Source organism: Bradysia coprophila, assembly GCF_014529535.1.
Source record: "Bradysia coprophila strain Holo2 chromosome X unlocalized genomic scaffold, BU_Bcop_v1 contig_185, whole genome shotgun sequence".
NCBI lineage: Eukaryota > Metazoa > Arthropoda > Insecta > Diptera > Sciaridae > Bradysia > Bradysia coprophila.
In genome coordinates, this window is record NW_023503305.1 from 1382798 (window position 1) to 1406192 (window position 23395).

General features: G+C 33.8%; 2 protein-coding genes and 1 long non-coding RNA gene across 4 annotated transcripts in view; 1 reads left to right on the forward strand and 2 right to left on the reverse strand.

Moving 5' to 3' along the window:
* Nucleotides 1-7799, forward strand: part of LOC119068503 — a 138083-nt gene extending 130284 nt beyond the window's left edge. Inside the window, exons 11-14 of one of the 2 annotated variants that reach the window (XM_037172113.1) lie at nt 3119-3213; nt 3332-3482; nt 3594-3685; nt 4503-7799. In XM_037172113.1, coding sequence (XP_037028008.1) covers nt 3119-3213; nt 3332-3482; nt 3594-3685; nt 4503-4833 — 669 coding nt within the window. In that variant the 3' untranslated portion in view covers nt 4834-7799. The remainder of the gene's footprint in view (nt 1-3118; nt 3214-3331; nt 3483-3593; nt 3686-4502) is intronic. The other variant, XM_037172114.1, reaches the window with a different exon arrangement.
* Nucleotides 7800-16243: 8444 nt separating this feature from the next.
* Nucleotides 16244-16601, reverse strand: LOC119068514. The gene is made up of 3 exons (XR_005086166.1): nt 16501-16601; nt 16364-16437; nt 16244-16295 (listed from the first exon to the last, which is right to left on the reverse strand). It is a non-coding gene; the product is annotated as an uncharacterized LOC119068514 (long non-coding RNA).
* Nucleotides 16602-16715: 114 nt separating this feature from the next.
* Nucleotides 16716-18666, reverse strand: LOC119068513. The gene is made up of 2 exons (XM_037172118.1): nt 18252-18666; nt 16716-17977 (listed from the first exon to the last, which is right to left on the reverse strand). Exons 1-2 carry the CDS (start codon nt 18664-18666, stop codon nt 16716-16718), a joined length of 1677 nt encoding a protein of 558 aa, XP_037028013.1.
* Between the last annotated feature and the right edge of the window lie 4729 nt (nt 18667-23395).

Below are 23395 nucleotides of genomic sequence, written 5' to 3' on the forward strand. Positions count from 1 at the left end.
TTTTCCCCTGATCTTGTTAATAAAATATGAAAAAGAGCTGAAAGCGACCCCTCCAGCGATATCATTCATTTTAGATGTTACACAAGGCTAGCGCCACACTTTTCTCTTTAGAGGTTTTTGTTAGGATAATAATATGTAAGTGGAACCGAATCTAGAAGACGGATTCAATTGCAAATAGAAAATTATTGAGCGAAATCAAAGGTAAAAAGGAAACGGTAAGAAATTTCTATTTTCCTTTATCTGGCAAAGCATAAAGATAATAAATTCGTTTAACTGAAAAAGCTCTTTTAAATGTTTTGCATTTGTTATTATTACACCCTTACAGCCGAAAAATACTCTACGCAGTAACCTTTTTCTACAGAATTTTTTTTTTGGTTGTTGTTGTTGTGCTTCCTTCTCTGGTAACATGAAAAATGTTTTGGTAGGCTCCAACAAGAGGTACATACTTGAAGCTTAATGTTTATGTGAAAATGGGGTTGAATGTTTATTTTATCATTTTCTATCTTCTATCACTTTGTGCGTGTTTATGTCACCTGTTGAGTTTTGTACGTGTTCTTTTAATGTTATTTTTATAGAACTCTTTTGAAATATTTCTTTTGATAAATGAAACTTTTAACTTATTTTTCGTTAAAAGTGAATGATGTTCCTCAAACATTGTTTCATTTTCATCACCGTATAAATCGTAACACTACGTTACAATATGAAATGTGCAATCATCCGAAGTGGTGCTAATTTGTCTGTGTGTGCAAAGTTATTAAATTGACGAAAAGTTTGCAGCAAAAAACAATTGTGCAATTTGGGTGGAAACAACCACCTTTGATTGACTGAAAAACAAGCTAATAAGGTAACAAGTTCGCCAAATTGAGTCCCTTTCAGCAAGAAATTTCATTTTCGACATCTAGCATCACAGGCCTGTTCAAAGACAAACAAGTGCCAAGTGTTTTCAAGTGACCAAATCGATTTCTGTTGCACAATTGGCGAACAAGATACAATCAACGTTTTAGTTGAACAATCCAATTAAATTGTTAAAAGTTGAAACGAAATTGGTGACAAATCTATGAAAATTGGGCTTGGTTCAATTGAATTGGATTCGTTTAAGTCCTAATACTGTCGGACCAATTACGCAAGCTGCAATAAACTTTGTAGTCGTTGCTGAACTCGTGTAAAAATTATTTTGTGGCGTTCTTTATAGCACAGTATACACAAACACTGACCGTAATGCCAAAGGCCGAAAACACACGAGCAATTTTGCTTTACTGAGATCGATAATTCTGCCTCGTTTTCCATTGTAATCGAATGGTTCGTGTGTTTTCCACCTTCAGCAGTTCGGAAAAATTACTTTTAGGTGAATTTGAATTTCACTTTCCTTCAGTGACTTACTCTTTAATTAGAATTGATAGAAAGTGGTGAATATGAAGACTCGAACAATTGTAGATTGCACGATAGATTGCATTGTATGCTACGAAAGTTGTTTATTCACGAGGTCGTTTTGTGATATAAGCAGGTGTGTTGTAATGACCCTTTTTCGCAAGGTGCAAACAACTTTGTAATGATCAACTTACGCATGGGGTAGGCAATAAAATTATTTCCACACTGAGATAAATGCTACTTGGTAAGCTGTAATAAAATGCAGAAGAATCTTGATTTTCATTTGCTGAGTGAAATGTGAGGATTTTTTCAAATAGATGCCCGCACAACTCCCCAATCAGAAAACATGACGTATTTCACTTTTCTGCGAGTATATTTAAATCATCAGCGTCAAACAGCGTCCTTCCCTGTATCGCACATGAATTCATCCGCAAATAGGATTTCCTGTGTACACTGTTGATATATACTTTTGGTTACAGGGCTAATTGAAAGTAATTTCAATTGTTCCACATACCTTCATTGTGATATTGAAAATACATCGCGATTGCGTGCGAGTAAATTGTAAAGTCTGAGATTTTCCTACTTTCCAATGAACCCATTTTATTTTGAAAATTCCTTTATCTGATAAGTGGTATGGGGTAGTTTTCAATTGCTTTAAATGAAAGTGCAAGATTGGTTTCGAATTGTTATTAGACGAATAACATCCAACCATTCAGACGTCAAGTTCACTAACTCGAGAGCGTTTTACGATTTCAAACCATTGTCTTACATGTCTATCACTTAGTCGAATACCATCGAATAAGAGGCGTCCCCCTTCTCATCGTATGTTAGAGACAAACATGATCTCCAAATTAATCAATGGAGACGATAGATAGAACGACCATAATAAAGTAGGTTCATAAAAGTAAAATCTTTCTGCGACATGACCTTATTGCATTAATCAATAGGCCGTCACCACAACAATGTCATTTGGGGGTATGGAATTTCATTGCGTTTCGTGTCGTCGAACCGACATCTCATCATCACATTTCTGGGCGAATACGAACACCACACCATATATCCATATAAATTATATTGTATTTATACTCTTGTCGAGCACATCGTACCGTTTTACGTTGGGATACTCAGACCAATAAATTCCAACACATATGTGAGCGAATTGCACGATTGAACCCATCAGACACATCTTTAAAAAATAAAAATAAAATTTTATATGCATTGCAGATGAATCTGTGGAAAAAAGAGTTTTTTTTTCGGTAAAATGCTCTTCATAGAAACATTGTGTGTGTACAACACAGACACTCCAGTATCATTGCTGGATATGTGTGCACAAACACAACGTTAAATGTATCCTTCTATATGTTGCTGGAAGTATGTTTGCAACAAATGTTATTGAATGATTGTTGAATGTTCAATACATCAATCTCAACCAAATATAACTCCCGAACACACATCACATCGCATTCCCTATAGTCGGTTTTATAGACCAAAAACCAGTGAAAAATATTCCAATACAAAACACAATATTGGGTTTTGATTGTGCGGCTTTATCGATCAACATCAAAATAAGATTTTCCAACTGAAGTAAATCCCTTCATATAAGCTATCAAAATAAAATCAGCCATAAAACTGCTGAAAATGTATTGAAAATATGCTAATTTTATATGATTTTCTTCTTTGTTGCTCTTTTCTAAGTCGTATAATATACAATATCCACGAATGTTTCCTCGTTTTATGTTGAATTATATAGGAACACATCAGACAATCGAAGGAGAGCAAGTTAGATGAGGCTGGACGAATGTCGCTGAAACGGTCATTAGAAAACATAAACAGAATAGCACCAAGGTGAGTGGATGTATCTCTGCACTTGTTATATTTATGGAAACGTATAATTTGTCGAAGTGAATAGAACCAAACCAGATAGAAAATAAAAAAAAATCTTTCTTTTCCACCACACAAAAAGCAGAAAACAAACCTCACAACAATCGCAACAGCGATCAATACATATACTTGACGATGAATCAAATAGATATTATCAGGACGCTGTCCCCGTTCCAGTAACATCTGGCAGTAGGGTGGACTTGAGAAGTGAAAATAACTACAGAAGTCAAGAGGTAAATTCAATAAAAAAGAAAGGAGATTTTCTGAATTTCAATTGACAACCGGGGAATTAAATTTTCGATTTTTTGCTTTCTTCTCTGTGTGCGTGTGTCGGCGAAAAATAGAAATTTCAGATAAAAGACATATTGGATGCATCCCTACGAAGTGAGAAGGGTAGTCAAGATGCTGGTATGTGCGACATGGCTTGTCAAACAAGGTAAATTTATTAAACGAATTCAATAATTAACAATAAAATTTTGAGCTGGATGTTTTACATCAAGGACACATGTCGCATTAGTTATAATAATAAAAACAGAATTTTATTCAGTTAGCTCCGGTTCCAGCTAAATCAATGAAATTTCATTTTTGTTATAATTCGCTAACGAATACAATTGCTAAAAGTTTCCTATGTGCAGAATGAACACCAGCTGAATATCACCAGCTGGTGTACAAACAAAAACACTTTGTATTGTAAACAATTCAAAGACAACCTACACACTGTGCATTTCTACGTCAACGTCATCTATGCGTGCACATAACACTAATGAATGAAGTAAACACATTGTTAAGAATGTGCTTTGATTGTTTATCATAAAATAAGTGTGTGTTAGTAGATCCAGCTGGTGATATTAAGCTGGTGCTCATTCTGCACATAGAAAACGTTTAACAATTGTAGTTAATAGATAAATGAATAGTTAAATGCAGAAACGAGGCATGTCATCAGTTCTGCATTTATCGATTCATTTAGAGTCGATGCGGTAAACTTTTTCCAGGGCCTAATTATTCAATATTTTTTAACTCTTAAAAAAGTATTTCTGAATTTAAAGAATTTTTAGGAATTTTCATCATCACTTTTAGGAACCTTCAGAATTTTTCATAATTTTTAGGGGAAAAATCCGAATAATAAGCTCTTACTCTTAAATACTTTAACGGTGAAAAATCTAAAGCATAACCTGTCCCCTTGCCCTTAGTCTCACATAACCCATGTAAAAAATAGAAAATTATTAATTACTCAAAATCTCCTACTTCAACAGAGAATCACTATTCGCTCCTGTATTCAAAAATAAAATCACACAAGCGCCTAACAATCAACCACCCGGAACAATTAGATTTTCGACATTCGGCTATGATACACCGCCCGGTGAAAAGAATTTACACCGCCAAAGCATTCATAAGGACAAGTGTCGCATGCAACCGAATACCATTGAAATGGAAGATTTTGGCCATTTGACCGATATTCCACCGCCGCCACCGAAAGTCTGCCAAAAACATGACCCCAAGAAGAGTATCAAAATGGAAGAGTCACGCATCTATGTTGATATACGGAATTCAGCACCGGATGTTATCATCATGACGTCGCATTGACAATTAAGGATTTTTTATTTTCTGATGTTTTCGCTTGTATAAAGAAGATTGAGAAGACAGTGAATATTTCACAATAAGATTTATGTTTCGTGTTCAAAATTGGATGGGTGATAAATTTTGTGTTGGAAAGATGTTAGGATTTGGGACCACCAGAAGTGATTTTTAGGCAAATGGTGCTGTTGCATCAAAGGTATTTTTTTTTATAATAACAGCACCAAGTGAAAAGCGATGGAACAAACCAAGCATTTGAACATAAGCAACATTTCCGAACATTTTTTATTCTTATCCCTATATGAAGGGTTAGTGGGCTCGTAAGCAACAACTTTGTCTTTACGACCTATCAGAAAATTGTGATGCATAACAAAATCGGAAAAGGTTAAGCGCCACCTGACCTTACTCAACACTTCAAAACTCGCATCAGAAAAAGGTAAGTTCAATAATTGAACGCATTTTCCTTCTAACAAGACGATAATGTCGATATCGGTAAATACCTTCTGAGTTCAACCACAAAGAAACACTTCAACCACTAAGTAAATAAGCTTCTTGCCATTGCTATTGTCAGTGGTATTGTTAGTGCCATTGTCAAATGTTATTGTATCAACATTATGGCTCAAATCGAAAATTCCATCTGAATAAATTGCAGAATCAATTTTTCACTTTGACTTCAAGATGAATAAAACAATTTACGATGGTTGTTTGGTGTGTATATGCGACAACAAGCGCCAAAAATATAAACTGAATAATAAAAAGCTCCCGAGGCTTATTGCACTCCCATCAGTGTGATGTGCGTGTATGCAAAATAAATAATATTTATGGAGTACTTAATTTCATTATTATGGCCCCGCAGCACCTTTTTTTAAAAGTATTCAATTTATTACAATGACTTTATAGACTTGTTTATGAAGTCATTGATTAAATGAACGTGAAACCGATACTTTCCACAAAGTATCTATCAAAGGACAGCTGTAAAAAAAACGATTTTTTTTTCAATTTTTTAAGTTATTTAAATGCTCTGCTTAATCAGTTATGGTTTGATTTGTTCTATCGATTTTTTTATCATCGTGTCTTGGATAGTGTGCAGAACTTTCATCATAAAACAAATATACGTTGTCCTCGTTATAAGCCACATTGGGTTTCTTTTTAATCAGTTTTGTTAGACACATAAATGGGCTGCTCATAAATGACGTCTGCTTCTTTGGCATTCTCTCATCTTATCTAGACGAACGAAAAGTAACTAATTTATCTGCAAAGAAGTCTACTTTTCCTAGCACTCCAAAATTGTCTGTGGTGTGCGATTGGAGATGTAGTGTGAAGCATTATGCTGCAATTACACCAAACTATTACGGTATGCGACCATTCATTTTTTCTTCAACAATACACTCTCATCGTATGTATAGTAATAATAGGATAGGATAGGATAGGATAGAACGCATAAGTAAAGCAATCTATCCTTTGCACCTGAGCCCCGATGGGACTGTTGTGTATTCCCACATTTGGAAGTTATTTTAGCAATTTGAATGTAGATTTTCAACTTGTTAGTGTAAGATGGTGTAGAATGAGAATTTCATTTTATTTAGTGACATTTCGTTGGTGCCATTAGAGCAAGTTATATATTCCTGATAGCAAAAACTGCTTACACATGATTAGGAAAAATCGTATGAGCTTGTTGGTGTAGTGATAATATTACATTACCATACCATGCGCCGTAATATTCATGAGACATACGAGAGCCACTGTAAAGTCCACTTTACAGTTTAAGCAAGTTAACTTTCAGACGTTCAATGCATAAAAGTATTTATATACCTGGAAATGTGAAGTGGTACCTTCGTTCTAAGCGACGTAAACTAGGTATATAGAATACTATTATATCACTCAGTGAAATTTTTTTACCCTAGAAATACATACCATTCGTATTCCAATGCACACAGGCGGTGTGCGATAAAGAAAAACTTGTCGCATACGTTGTGATTGTTGTTTAGAGTATAAGGAAAATGTCGTAATGATATACTACAATTTGTAAGCTAAATTATGTTCCCACGCGCCATATTTTATACATGATGATGTGCACTAAACTCGTATACGTGCACATCTCGTGGAAGCAAACGAATGAAATGCGATACCACCTTCAAGGTGGAATTGCACTCACTTCGTTTAATAGAAAAATGGAACAAGATTCGATTTTGCCTATATTTAGGTGACAGTCTTACCTAATAATAGTAATTGATGCAATCACTATTGCAATGTGCCGTATAAAACATTTCATGCTATTTCGAGGAAAATCACTTTTTCATGCATAATTTCAATGGAATATTGACGTACTGTTTATCAATAGTGACACAAAGTTATATTTATATTATTTTGGTACTAATGATAAAATGTGCAACATTGAAATAGTACATGAAATGTGGACAAAAAATCATTTTCATTCGCTGGCATTTGGTGAACTCAAGCTTGTGAAAGAACCTTGGGTGAACTGTCATTTAAAGGAATGAACTATTTTCTAAACAGAGTGAGAGCGATTCCAGCTCAATTTCTTTCACGTTCGTAGTGCACTCCAACGACTGGAAAAAAGTTAATTTTTACCAGAAAATTTCGTTTGCATTTATTCAAAAAGCAATTATGTAAAGCAGACGTCTGTTCCGGTCAGATCAAGCGTCACCCTGTCTGTTTCGAAAAAAAAACCCTCCCGCCTGAATCGTTCAATGCATACGTCATTTATGAACAGTCGTCAGAGATTAAAGTGGCTAATCACGAATGGTCGAACAAACATTTAACACTCCGAACAAAAAAGAAAATTGCATTGCACCTATTCTTTAATCATTGACCTTCAACTCTTTCAAAATCCCGAATAACTACATTACGATTTTCAAAAAATCACACTCGTATTTTAACAACATTTATTATCTATGTACCATTCTACATTAATTACATACAACCTATGTAACTGTAATGTAAAAAAATAAAAACGAATTTATTGTATAAAGTAAAATGAATTAAAAATAAAATCCATAATATCCAAACTTATCTCTTGTAAAATAAAAAAAAAAAACAAAAAAATCATCATCCATCACGATTATTTACAATAAAATTTAGAGTTTTTGATATAAAAAAAAGAAAAATAAAATAAAAATAATATCGTAGCGATTCAAATTCTAGGATTAAAGTGAAATGAAAATAAATTATATTAATTGTTTAAAATGGCGATGGTTTTTACTTTAATCAAAAATCCACGATAAAAAAGGAGATACAGCGCATTAATGTGGGTAAATCCACCGACAATAGGTCAACAGTTTCATTAAATAAATCACGCTTCGCCTTAATCCATCAGGATTTTGCAATACAGGTCGGAGCGTATCATGAGAGCAAATTTTTTTTTTTTTTTTGCGCAGTGTAACACTTAAACTTACTGATTTGATAAATGTGCTCTCACAGAAAGCAAAACATTCTTCCTTCCAAAGATGGACGGGGTGCTACGTAATATATCAACGTTTTTTGTCATACCAATACTATTCAAAAAGGAATACTTTGACGTGATTATAGGGACAAAGGGAGTATGGGTATGATTTCAATAATAAAGTATGAGAATAACGCAAACATTTGGGCTGTACTTTGAAAAACTAAGAAAGGAAAGCGGTCGTCTTCTAGATAAAGTTTGTTTGTTTATTGGTTAGACACCTCACCAACAGTCTTTTTCGACCAATAACAAGTTCACTCTTAACGTGACTTCCAAACTACACCTCGATGTACGCAAATTCCATCTGTGATTAATTGATATCTCGCCTAAATGTAGGCTAGATGCATACAAAGTCATCGTATTTGTGATACGTCATACGAGTGTGTACAACGTTCCAACCACAGAACAACTGAACCCCAAAATATGAAGTTTGGGTGAACTTTCGAACGTTACCAACGCTATATTATCGCTAGAAAAGTTCCATGTTGATTGTGTAATTGCCTTACACTTGCATACATACTATCAGTGTGGAGTCTAAGAGCAAATGGTTGACTCAGCAAATTTTTACGGGTTTAATGTTAGACCATCGGATACAAATGGAAGACGTAACCTGTTACTATCGGGTCTATTACTTCCATCGGTCAAAGTATTTTTAATCTTTTCTTTTGTTGATTTCGAATCTTGTACTTCAATTATTTTTAACATGTATTTTACTATATAAAGTACTCATATTACCCAAAGCTTGTCATTAATGTTGTCGTCGTTAGCGATGAATAGCCGTATGTGACAGGTTATTGAATGACAAAAATGGTGTCTTTTGCAATTAAAAGTAGAAAGAATGAGACGACGTGAAGGCTTAGTGTCGTTACTGTATACTGCTTTTTGCATAGCGTCCTGATTGTCTCTCTAAAAGAAACGAACAACAAAGAACGGACAACTTCAAGTGAAGGTGCACATAGTTGCAACAAGTTTAAAACTTCTAAATTATGAAGTATCACGTTGGAGTGACACACAGCACACATGCAAAGGGTAAGTTCCATTCAATTTTAAAACTAACACTTTTCGAGAGAAAGAACTTAGCAACGAGGTCAAAACCATTATTCTTAAGCGGTCTCAGCATTAATCTTCATACGTTATGTAACTCTTCTTTCTAACAAATTCACAGGGTAGAAGCCAAGCGAATATCAGAAAATATACGACCCTTTTTCATAAAGATTATAGTTGCTAGCTAAAAAGTAGGTATTTTCTGAGAAAAAAATAATATCACTTTGATAGAGGCACTGGCGTGAAAAGACATGCAAATTTCATGATTTTTTATGTTTCAACGGTAACAGCTTCTTATTACAAGACTCGTACGGTACTGGGGGTTGTCGTATTCAGTTGTTAGTTGTGCCTTGTAGTATATTGAATGAAGTGAGTGCAAAAGTTAAGATTATCGAAGAAGGACCATTGAAGCATGTTCATAATGTCTCTACCTAAGTGGATGGTAATATTCGAACGTTGTTTTATTAGGGTTTATGATACTTGATGAAGTTGTCATTATATTTTCCTGATATTGATAAGTATTGGTCAAAATTTAGTGAAATAACGGTAAAATGCTGCAAAATATTAAAAAGCCCAGCTAGATGATACCGGGAGAAGACGTGACCGAAAAGTTTTATTTCCATCCGTTTGCGAGTCTTTCGTTATTGCCTTTGGCAACATTTCTTCGTACTTTTTATCCACTAGACTTTAGATAAATTTTACGCACACACACACACCACGAATATAATGCCAGTCCCATTACATTCATATGACCACATTTTACCAGATTATAAGTAAATTTTTCACCACATCATATGGGACACATTAGATTTATTTTCCAATTCATTTTTTTTCTTCTTAACTTGCACAAATGTTTAAGTAGAACACATAGAAAACCATGCAAACGAAACAGCTCACTTCATAGCTTATGGAAAATGTTCACGTTTACACAAGCTTTTATAGCCTTAAGGGATGAATTCGCCGAGACGATGCAAATTTAAAATGTGTAATAAAAGGAGTAGATTTTGATTAGATTTGTGTGTGGAGAGCCTTTTAAAAGAATCATGATAAAGTGTATGCATCGCAATGTGATATCATGAGGAAGGAAATGAGAGTGACTGGAAATGTCTAACACACTTTAATTTATTATGCATGGTAATTGTCAGCAGGGATGTATTTCATTATGATGAGATGAGGGAAATTGTATGCGGAAATGTTTGTTTGCCAACTAAATTTTGTTTTTGCTATTGTTAAACAAAAGATGAAATTCATACGTTACCTAAGTTTTCATAATTATTAATGTTGAATCGTTTCAAATGATTACCGTAGCATATAATTTAGGAACATATAGCCGTTGGTGTGTCAAGACTGACAACGATAACATGAATTCCACGCTGAGTAAAGCAGTTCCATTCCAATTTCTATTTGTATACCGGTGTCTCCAACAACTCTTAATCAATAAACTAGAACGAAAACGAATTCTTACCTCTTATTATTGCATCCTACTACCATGCACGCCACTCATTTATAAAGGTTGAGGGAAATTGTATGGTTGCTTATACCAATACCGCAAAATTGTATGGTCACCATCGAATCTGAAATGTATTTATGGTGCTTCGAAAAATGCACTTAGCGCGTTCATGAATGTGCTCATACAAATTTGATTCATGTGCATCGGAGCATGTGAAACATGCTTCAAGGGTATAGGTGGTATCTTAAAGCGAAACCTGAACAAATACCAACTGCAAGTCTTTTGTAGTGGTTGCGATTGCAGGTTAACACCAATTGCAATTTGAATGATTTTAATTGAATAGTTGATTAAGTTTGGCATTCTACACCAATACAATAATATGAGTCGATCAGATGCCAATAGAAGTTCGAGGGTTCCTTTTGTTTGTGCGTTTCGGTAGTGTTGGATCAGCACTAAATTATATCTGCTGTATATCACACAAAAAAGCCTCAAGTGTTTTAGTATAACAAAAGACTTAAGGTTTTTATGTGGTGTGGTGGTAATTGTTGTTTCGAAATTGGGAGGTATTTAACAACTCGTATTTCTTGTATCACCGCCATTCAAAAAAAAAATGGTGTTCGTACCAAATGAGTGGTTATCGACTCGTATGTCCAACCAAATTTTAACTTCTCAAGCACAACCGACCCTTAAATTAAAATTTTTGAGTTTCGTTCCGATTCCGATTTGCTGCTTCTGTACGAACTGATTGAAACGTAAAACAGAGGTGCCGGCACAAACTCTCTTTTTTTCATTGTGCAACAGTTCAAACCACAACTTTATGTGACTGATTTGCATGTACGTGGGTTCTCAGCGAATTGTGGGAGAGAAGTTTGTTTTTTTTTGAAGTTACAGGGTACATACGGTTCAACCATCTGGGAGTAGTTTTCAAAAGAAATCTTCTCTGTCCTTTGTTAACCCGATAGTTAAAGTACTTCTCAACCGATTTAAAAAAAAATGTTTGGTGAAGAACAGAATACCTGAGGCTAAAGGTAGATTATGTTGGTCTAACGATCTAGCTGCTGTTGCTAAACGAATTTTTATTTCAATAGTTTTTCTTGTTATGTGATTTTGCCATGTTAACAAAAGCGAATAAACAGAATAAAAATTAATGAGTGTGAAGTTTGCGACCAGAACGAAGCGAGGGCCGCAGTTTACACCAGTTTAAATTTTATTGAAGGCATACGCCATTTTTTAACTGTGGTATTTTATAGACAACAACCATAAATTAGTAGTAAAGTGTAATGAGAGATTACAACCGTTCTAATAGTTCGTCTTCTAATTATGTTTTCCATCAAAATTACGTGTCATTCCAAAAAAATCAATAAATCATTACGAATTGAACTATTGAGACAATCAAACTGTCAAGTGATCTGACCCACCCAACAGGTGATACCTAGTTAAATGGGCGAAATGCGTTCACCAAAACGGAATTTCTTCCAGATGTATAGACACATTTACGACAGGCATAATTTATGGCACTACAAATCATATTATTGACAAGCTACTCCAGCTTCCCTTTCTTTTTTATGTGATTAAACAAAATCTGAAAATATTCGGTGCTACCGAGCTGTTCATTTCAAAAATTGAGAGACAAGTTACAAGTCACCCTGCTAAATTGCACGCGAATCAAATTTAAATGATTCCTTTGAACAAAGTTACTTTCATGGTATCAAATTTAACTTTCCGTAATATCTTAATTCGATTTCTTAATTCGAAAAGTTTCCATTTGTTGCCGAAACGGTCATACACTGCTTTTTCTCACATTTGAATGCGAAATCCTGTCATCAAGTAAATAAATTTAAAGTTCCAGTTGTCTCAGCAAAAAATCCAACGGTATGAACTTACCGAATGTAAAACTCTGCGAAAACTCCGCCAAAAACCTTAAATTATGAAAGAAAAAGAAATTCAATTTTCACCCATAATCTAATAACACGTCTGCCAAATGAGAATTTAATTTTCTTTGCAAATATTATCATACTGACTATGGCAATGAGTATACGCATAATATAGCCGAGCGTGAATTGGAAAACAAAAAATGAAGGAAAAGAAAAAAAAAAATTCAAAAGAAAACTGTTTTAATTATAAAGTTTGCTCTGATGTGCTTTTTTTGACAGCACACGGAAATGCTTTACCACAATTCCCCTGTTTGTTAATATAATCCCGAATGTATTCAGACAAATTTTGTGTCAAACTTTTTTTCTCTCGTATAATACAGAGAAAGAGTCTTTTTCTTCGGGCCCTTTTGTACACTTTGACAATTGTTTAATGCATTAATTGTTAAAGCCCGGATACAAGACTCTCCACAGTATATAAGAGTGCTCTATAGAACTTTTGCAACTTTTGTTGTACTGCACCAGTCCTGTTGATGGCAGTGTTATTATTGTGTCGCTATTGAAGTAGTTCATCCGGTAATCAAAATTTCGCTTGCGGTATTGACAAAGTATACAAAATAAATTCTATCGGAAATATAAAATCGTTTCATCTGTTTGTCAATTGTTGTGCTTCCGCCATAACTATAACCCACAAGATATATGGGAATAAACGCGAACACTAACACTTCATTAATACTGGAGAGAAATGACGATAAAAGCGCAATTTCTTATGGGGCTTTTTCATAGGTAGACACCTAGATAAAATTGCTATTTACGGGGAAAATTTCATAATTAAATTTTGTTAATTGAAAATTCGAAAAAGGAATTTCTCAATATTTTATCGTTGTCAACAATTCCTTAGAGTCCCTAACATATTTACCGTTTATGATTTTAATGAAATCAAACGACGTCGTTTTGAAATAAATTGGAATTTTTTTTTGCATGTATTTTACTGAATAATAGCTTATATAACCACGGCGTGCATGGCAACGCTATAAAAAATCGCTTTATTCATAGAGTCACTTAGTTGTTTCTATCGGCAAAAAATGTTTAAAAAAATAAAAATAAAAAATCCATTTTCCATGTTGCTAATTGTTAAAGTGAAGGCACGTTCAACATTACTATTACAATTACATTTCAATTTAAGGGTACATTATCGCAACGTTTCCCTCCACGTGTAACGGGCTTCCTTATGATGAAAATTAAATTGAGCTGTAGCCCGGAACGATGTATCCTGACGGTGAAAATTATCGACAATCTCAAGAAAGGAAAAAATTCAAATTTATTTATTTTTTAAACTTTCTTCTCATTTTACAAATTTGGAATTGAATTTCTAAAAGTTTATTCTACATAACACTGTGCAGTAAAGCAGGGAAACGATGATGTTCCTTTGACGGCGTAAAAATCTAATTAAAATTACATACTTAGTGAATATTCACTCATCTTTAAGGAGCATTTCCCTTGGGACTACCAAAGTAGAATGTAAATAAATAAACGGCAAGGTGATTATTCAGTTATTGCAATACATATCTAAGGATAAGCGAAAAGAAACAGAGCTAAACAGAATTGATTGAATTTTGTTACTTAAGATAAAAACAAGTCAGTATAATGACAAATGTCTAGCATCGAATCGCTTAAATTCGTTTAGTGGTATTCTCTGTACAGTCCACTGAACGTACACTCTCTACGTTGCCTTACGCCTTATATCACCAAAAAGTGGGATTTTTTTTTTAATTTGACGCACTACACTGCATACTAAAAGGTATGATTCACTACCTATATCAAGAGATGCATCTCTCAGATCGAAACAGGGTCTGACCATACTGACCCTTCGGATTTTGGGGTTTTTACGAATGAGTTGCATGTAGCCCCTGAGGGATTATTTCGAGCCAGTGTGGCAGAAATCAAACACTAATACTGACAAAACAGAGACAAACAGACATTGGCTGGAGAGTCATTTATGATTTTTCCGTATGTAGTCTTAAGAAAAGTTCATTTTGTATACAAAAAGTCGTCTGTAAAGCAATCTTCTACTGCTGAATCCATTTAATTTGTAGACAAAGTTTATGTAGTATACGCATTTTCATACAGAAGAATGTTTTAGAATACTATGTAGCAATCGTTAACGTTGTAGATATGCTGAAAACGCCACACTTCACGACGTCGCACATGTTTATTTTTATTTATTAAACCACTCACATTCCAGCTATGGTGTACGTACATATAGTTCCATTCTGTCTGCAATAAAAGCGATGTATATAGCACTGACGCTAATACCACAAAATTATAATCAAAATTCTTTACAGGCAACTTTATGTAGCGATCTTATATTTTATTTTCACATTTTCTAGCGCATTCATTCTTAAATTTCAATTTACGTAGAATAATCGAGTTAAGATATTTGCGACTCTGCAAGATTTTTTGTTGACATTGTTTACCTATAGGTACGGGAATTTTAGTTCGTACTTTTATTGGTTAATATGACTTTTATTTATCCAGCACCACCATCAAATTTGAGGTAGAGATGGAGAACTATAAGAACGGGCATTGTCAACCCAACTAATGTTGTTCATGTGTTATCAAAATACAAATATTACAACGATTGAACGAAAATTCATTTTGATCGACCAGAAAAATATAAATTTTCCGTTAGACTGATCGGGCCTCATCGGTAATTCGAAGATTTCAGACGGTATTATGTCTGGTCGATCAAAACGAATTTTAAGTTTACCACCCGAAATATGAATAAACAACCGAAATCAGCATTGTTTTGTCCTGTTGTTCGTCCGCACATGATTGTAAACGGTAAAACGTTTCGTCACGAATCGTAAACGGTAACACGTTTCGTTCGTCCATTGTTGAATAATAGAAATTTTTTCAACAATTTTGGTCAAGTCAAAGCAATACAACTTTTTGTCAATGTTGAATTACTGACCAAGCAATACAACAATTTTATTAATGAATAAACATAGTTCGATCGTCTCATATTCTTTTTGTTTTTTCAAATGCAGCATATGGAATACTGTCCTTCATTGAAATATGAAATCTATTAAATTTGGTAATCTTTTGTCAAGATTACGAGAAAGAATAGTAAGACTGGCTGGGTGATTTAAAAAAAAATTAAAAGCAGCTGTTTTAGTAGGGATAGGAGACGTTCAAAATTATCGATAATATCAATAGAAAGAAATTATCGATAATCGATTAATCATATCGTTATCGATAATTTAATAATTATCGATAATTATCAAAATATCGATATTTATTTACTGATTTTTATGCTACACTTGGCTTGACAACAAGTTGGGATGTTATTCCAGTGACTTATTTTTTACCAAGAATTTCTTGAAATCGACTTGGCACCATGTAGGAGACATCACCTACATTTTGCTCTCATTTGGCCAAAAATGTGTCGTCATAGCTTCACGGTAAAAACTCTACTTGACGAATGTCTTGGCCAAAAATAAGTCACTAAGTCTTACGATTCTTTGACAGTAATCGTTTAAATTGTCTTTTTAAAGAATTAGATAAATCCTCGGTTTCGCTCAACTTTTTTATTTAAACCAAATATTTCGGTCACATACAAGTGACCATTATCAATGGTAATCTGGAAAAAACATAGTCGTAACTACACAATACATTTGGTAATACAAATTTACAACGACATCAACATACCCTATAGGTTTACTGTACTAACAAATACATCGTCAATGGGTGCATATAATAATACACGGTGGTAAATGTTCTATCTGTGAACGTTCAATTCATAACAATTAATGAAAACAATCATAATCACAACATTTTAAATCTACCTTTGATCACACAATTTCTTTAATAAAAAGGATTCTATCACAGTTCAGCATCATAGAATGTCTCATTAAATTGTCATATGTGGACAGAACATCAAAACAATCGATTACATAACTAATAAGTTAATAAAAAATCGTTCTTTTCAAGATCAACTGACAAGGCTGACTTAATACTAAATCACAACAAGAGATGGACAGTCATTTGTCATACGACGACGTTAACATTTGAATGTGTCCTTTATGACGTTGTTATATGTGTTCGACAAGAACTTACACTCTTGCTGTTTGTTGATAACATTTGCTGTCGTTTTAATCGCTATCATTTCCATCACATCTCTATTTCGTTTTTTAGGTTCTTTACATAATATTTTAACATCATCCCAGTTCAATTGGTGCTGCGTTTCAATCAAATGTTCACATAATGCACTATGTTGTTTATTACCGATTTTGCAATTATATCGATGACCTTCAAGACGTTTTTGGAGTCTTTGAATAGTTTGGCCTATATACACTTTCCCACAAGTACAAACGACTTTGTAGATCAAGCCAGATTGTAACTGTACTGGAATTGCATCTTTTAGTTTAGTGAACAGTTTTTGTTGTAACGTGTGATCACCTTTGCCAACTACTTGTATATCGTATTGCTTAAACAACGACTTGATCTTTTCAAATAAACCATCAACATACGGAATCGAGACATATTTCTTATCACTTTTGTCTTTTTTGTCTTTAGGCTTATCGAAATTCAAAATCACTTTGTCTATCACATTTTCAAGTAGTTTTGCAGGGTAGTTATTCTTAAGAAGAGTTTGTTTTATCAATTCGCAATTTTCCCGGTGATATGTTGGTGATGCTAACTTAAGCATTCTTTCCGTTAGGATTGCTATGGTGTTTTTCTTATAGCTAAACGGGAGACTGGAATGAAAATTTAAATAACGTCCGGACCATGTGGCTTTATGGTACCAATTCGTAGTGATTTTTCCGGTATTATCTCGTATCACTAAAGTGTCCAAAAACGCTATCTGGTTGCTAGATTCAATTTCCATCGTAAATTGTATATGTTGATTGATGCTATTGAACGTATTAAGCAGCTCTTCCATTTTGTTTTCTGGGCATGATGTACAACTATCGTCAACGTATCTGTAGTAGAATGGAGTTCTACTTTTATACTTGTTAAACGCCTCATCCTCAACCATTTCCATGACCAAATCGGCTACTACAGGACTGACCGGTGATCCCATTGGTGATCCAAAAATTTGATGGTAAATTATGTCATTGAAACTGAAAGTACAGTTTTCCAGCACAACTTTAAGTCCTTCCAAAAATTCTTTTTTAGGTAAAGTTGTAAATTTCTTGATTTGGAACCACCTTTTGTCTATCGCTTTGTATACTAATTCGCTCGGTATGTTCGTGAATAGTGAGACAACATCTAACGATACTAAAACATAACCGTCTGGTATGATTGTATCTTTGATTTTGTCTTTGAATTCAAACGCGTTTTTTATAGATTTTCTCGTGTTGCCGGTAACATTCTTCAGGACATTAGCATACATTTTCGACAAGTCTCAATGGATTGCCTGGCTTGTGGATTTTCACCTGTCCGTACATTTTGGCGAGGTGCGAGTTATATCTTCGGAGATTTTTGGCTTCCTTCACAGTGATGTACTTGTCATTTTTCCATTTCGATATCACTCGGTTGCATAAAGCTTCAATTCTGTTCGTCGGATCGGTTTCTAAAATCGCATACGTCTTACGATCTTTTAACAATTCTCCCATCTTTGTTACGTATTGTTCTTTAGGAAGTAAAACAGTTACATTTCCTTTGTCAGCGTTAAGTACTATGACATCAGGGTTGTTTGTGATGAACTCTTTAGTGATGTTGAATTGCTCGTTGATAACTACATCCAATGTACTTTTTCTCGTTCTAGCCTTTTTGTGATTGGTGAGAATGTTGCACAATTTATTGCGCAGTTCAATTCTCTCTGCCGTTTGTGGTAATTTATGAATCATCGGTTCAAGGCCTGCTATAATTTTAGCTGTAGGCGTGTTCTCGTTAGAAACTTTAAGGTTAAATTTCTGGCCAAGTCCAAGAATGTTTTCCACTGGTTTAGGTAATGTTTTGTCCGTTAAATTCTTTAACCATTTGTCTTGCTTGTTGAACTCTTTCATCGTTGGTTCAATCAGTTTTTTGAGTTTAACATTAAGTTCGTCGGTACGTTTTATGAAATCTGTTTTGTACTTTAACGAGACTCGTGATGTAAACTCCTTACAAAGGTTTAAATTGTCCGTTCTTATAATTTCCAAACTGTATCAACTAAACGCGGCATTGACCGAAACTCCACAAAAAAGACCGTGTGGCACCAGTTTATTTAACGATAGTAATATTTCGGTTGATAAAAAATATAAAAAAGGAGATATAAGTGGAGATAAAAAAGTGTGATGTGGAGATATGAAACTCCAAAATGGAGATAAATTCCATAGAAAATTGGAGATAATAAAATCTAATTTCGGAGATAATAAAATGAGTTTTGGAGATATTATAACTAGAAATGGAGATAAGAAATGTATGGAATGGAGATAAAATAAATTAAAAAGTGAAGATAATAATTTCAGAAAAGGAGATAACATCAGAGATTAAAAATTTAAAAACGGAGATACCAAGTGGAGATTAAAAAAAACTAAAAACAGAGATAAAAAATTTAAAAAAGGAGATACTATAACTCCGTTTTCAATCAAATTATCTCCGCTTCTCTATCTCCGTTTCTCAATTCTTTATCTACCGTTTTAAGTTTCAGTGCATCTACCTTACTGTTTCTTAATTCTCAGTTTCTCAATTATTTATCTGGACGGTGATCTCCGTTGATTGTAATTTTATTTCAACTTTAAGTTATTCATCTGCATTTCCTAACGATAGACAATAGAGGTAAACGTTTATAATTTGTATAGTTCGTATGTATCCTGATTCGTATAGTCCGGTCGTTGCGACGACAATTTGGCAAAAGGTCAGGATGTTTGACAAAAAGTTAGAAGGTACATAAAAAGCGTTTTAACACGCCGAGCGATCCGGCCCATTGTCCCGGAGCGAAGCGGAGGGCCGCAATGCGAGCCGGGCGCCGGAACGGTGTCGGTAACTTAGGAGTTAATTTTTTTTCTCTCGCATCGTCTAATAATTAGTCTGTGTAATTGTTCTCGCCGTAAAGGCGTTTAGTCCGTTCCTAGGGAATTCATCTTTTTACGAAATGTAACGTAAATGAGATTAGTTCGTCAGCCTAGCAAAGTTGGTACCTTTGGCAAAAAGTTGGTAGGTTATAACCTACCAACTTTTTGCCAAAGCTATCAACTTTTTAGTCGCGCTTGATCAGCAAGTTGGTAAGTTGGTTCCAACCTACCGACTTTGGAAAACTCGCAAAAATCTTCGTCATGACGACCAGACTATAAAAAAGTTGGTATGTTTAAAGTTGGTTGATACTTCACGGAGATAGGTCTTGCAAATTACATATGATGACACAGAACTAGTTTTTGTTCATTCTCCGATATATATATGGAGATAATAAAATGAGTTTTGGAGATATTATAACTAGAAATGGAGATAAGAAATGTATGGAATGGAGATAAAATAAATTAAAAAGTGAAGATAATAATTTCAGAAAAGGAGATAACATCAGAGATTAAAAATTTAAAAACGGAGATACCAAGTGGAGATAAAAAAAACTAAAAACAGAGATAACAAATTTAAAAAAGGAGATACTATAACTCCGTTTTCAATCAAATTATCTCCATTTGTTAATTTTTTATCTCCGTTCCTTGTTATTTAATCTCAAGTTTTAGTTAATTTATCGGCATTTTTTAATTATTTATCTCCATTTTTCGATTGTTTATCTCCATTTTTACTATTTTTTATCTCCTTTTTTCAATTTTTTGTCTGCCGTTTATTACGATCCTTTATTTAACGTAAACGAAATTCGCATTCAATAACGGAAGAATAGGCAAATTTGTTTTCAAGGTTGAGGATCCTCCAGGTATAGCCAATATACATTTAACGATTGGCCTACGGTGTATGGTTCTGATATTACATCGTATTCTTTGCACACTTAGCGCCGCGAAGGAGGAGACCTAATTCAATTTATCTTTTTTTTATGTTTAAATTAAATTTAAAAGTAGAACAAAAAATCTCAATTTAGGTATGTTTTGCAATAGCAGTGTGATGTGACAAGGTAATTTTATCAACTTGTATTGTTGTCTCCATTTGTTTTCCAAACTTTGACGAAAATTTGTACAAGTTTTTGTTGGTTAAAGAGCGATTAAGATTTCGTTTTTCACTTCATTAAGTCTACATTTACCGGAAAAACTCCTAATGCGAGATTGACGATTATTTCCCTTTGTTCACTCACATTTTGACAATTCTTGTGTGAAGCTACAGTTTATTTGTAGATATCATTCCTTCAGAACAAATTTTGTCACGTTGCTGATTTCCAGATAAATTGAAATTTATTTCATAAACAGCTGCACCCTCACCATCACTTCACAAGTCATAATTTTTGTGTTGACATAAGACCCACAGAAAATGTTCAACAATGATTTGGAGTTACGACAGTGAATTCAACCAAATTTACCAGTTGCGCTACCTATACGAAACACTGTTACCAAATAATAATTTCTTTTAAATTTCAATACCGTTGTGACTTGTTTATTTCACAATTTAAATAAGCTTTTTTGAAGAAAAAAAAAAGAATTATATAACGCCGCCAGCCATATGCCAGAATTTCCACAAAGAATTACGCATAAATATAAATCAAGAATGGGAACGAAAACATTTTCTACTGTTACAATGTTCGGTAAGTGTGTATATTTATTCAAAATACTTAATATGATCGAATTTGAAGTCAATGGTACCGAACATCACATTAACGTATATATTCGATGGAAATGTTTTCAGAATTAACAATAATCATGAAATTTTTCTTTCACACAAATCGACTTTAATTTCATTAGAACCATAAAACATACAAACATGAGCTTGTTCTTGTTATTTTCATAAATGTAAATTTTACCATAAACGATTATCCATGACAACATTTCTTTATCGTATACCTAACAATACACAAAAGGAATTTCTGCACAATTACTTTAAACACTCTTTCACCCCATTTCGTTTCAAACCAACCCTCACACTCGTTTCTGGAATGATGTTACTGTGAAGGTATCTAACAACGCTTTTACAGGTTTTAATTTAGTTAATTTAAAGTCGTGAAGAAGGGAAAAAAATCTCGTATAACTTTGTCTTATTTGCTTATATAAAAAAAGTTAATTAAAAATTAATTTTTGTTTTCATAAAAAAGGGAGTTTTTTTCTGTTGTATTTTTAAATTAACTGTGTTTAGTTCGGGAACCGCGCGGCGTAAGATTAGCCGTGACTAGACTGATAATTAAAAGGAAAAAAGAGGACCAATAAATTTTGGAAGTTGCATGTCTTCGTTGTAGAATGTCATAAAAACAAACATTGAAGCGATTCTTACTGTAAGAATACGCATCCAAAGTGTGTTAGACATTAATCTGATATTGCAATAGGAAAACAGTGGAACGATAAAAAAAAATGTTTGTACTGAAAGGAAAATGGATACCGTAGCGGTACGCACTCTCGTCAGGGGAAAGAGTCTCTAAAATGTAACATTTTTTTTAAAATAAAATTAGGTTTGTTTAAAAAATACGACACCCTCTTCCGACTGAGGTCGTTTGTAGCCGAGATATCCGAAAATGAGTCTGAGTTAGCTAAAAAAATACGTTTCCCACATTTTCCTTGACATTTTCAATCTGTAGAATATCCTAACACAGTTTAAGCTCCAAAATATTGGGTCGGACATTTCGAAATTTTATGTAAGCATAAGAAGTGTCTTGACTAATTTAACTAATCGGTTTTTGAATATATTGTTACCGTAAAAATCACTGCCTTCGAGTCAGTCTTTTGATATACGAAATTTAAAAATCAAAATCATTTGTTAGGAAATTAAATTTTCGACCATCAAAATATTGTTCGATGAAGTGACAGAAGTGACTGACTTGCCGACGGCGTCAATCTAACTTTTACTTCTAATATACTCAGTGAAGAGTATAACCTGAAGTGAATCACGGCGAGGTGGTGTCTTTCATTTTTATTTTGCAGCTGAAATGCCCATCAAAAGAAAACTAAAACTAAACAAAAAATGGGAACAGACAGAATTTAAGCACTCTTCACTTGTCCAAGGCTCACGTTAAGTGAAATGAATTGAGAAATTTCGCAATGCAATATAGAGTGCACGATTTCTCGATTGTTCCAAGCTCCGTATGCCGAAATTTAGCAGGGAGTTACGGGAAATGTCAATATTTGCGTTAAAATCATAAATGTATTCACTACTGTTGTATTCAAACAACCCGAAAAACGTTATAAAATTCATTGAACTTTAAATGATACCATTTCCATTCTCGGCTACAGTCTGGGCTATCAGTCTACCTACAGAGAAAGAAAAAGTTTTTTTTTAATCATACAGATTTCACCCGAATTATCGATTTTTCCAACAAACAAAATGTGTCACATCTCAACATCACTTCCCACGCCCGACAACAACACAAAAGACAACATTTTGTGCAATGCAGAAAAAATATTGATAATTCTGGTGAAAGTTGTCCGATTTAAAAATGAATTACTGAAGTTAGTCTGAGTTAGGCTGTAACAGAGAACAAATAAGATTTTTTGAAACAATAAACATCGTAGGTTCTTATACTCAGAATGGTGAAAGTTTGATTTTATATTTAACATCATAAGTGACAACGTACGTTTCCATGTGAGAAAGGTATTCCTGTAACGATATTGGACTAGTATTAGCTTTTTAAGTTATCCTCAATTCAACATATTTCAAATCGCA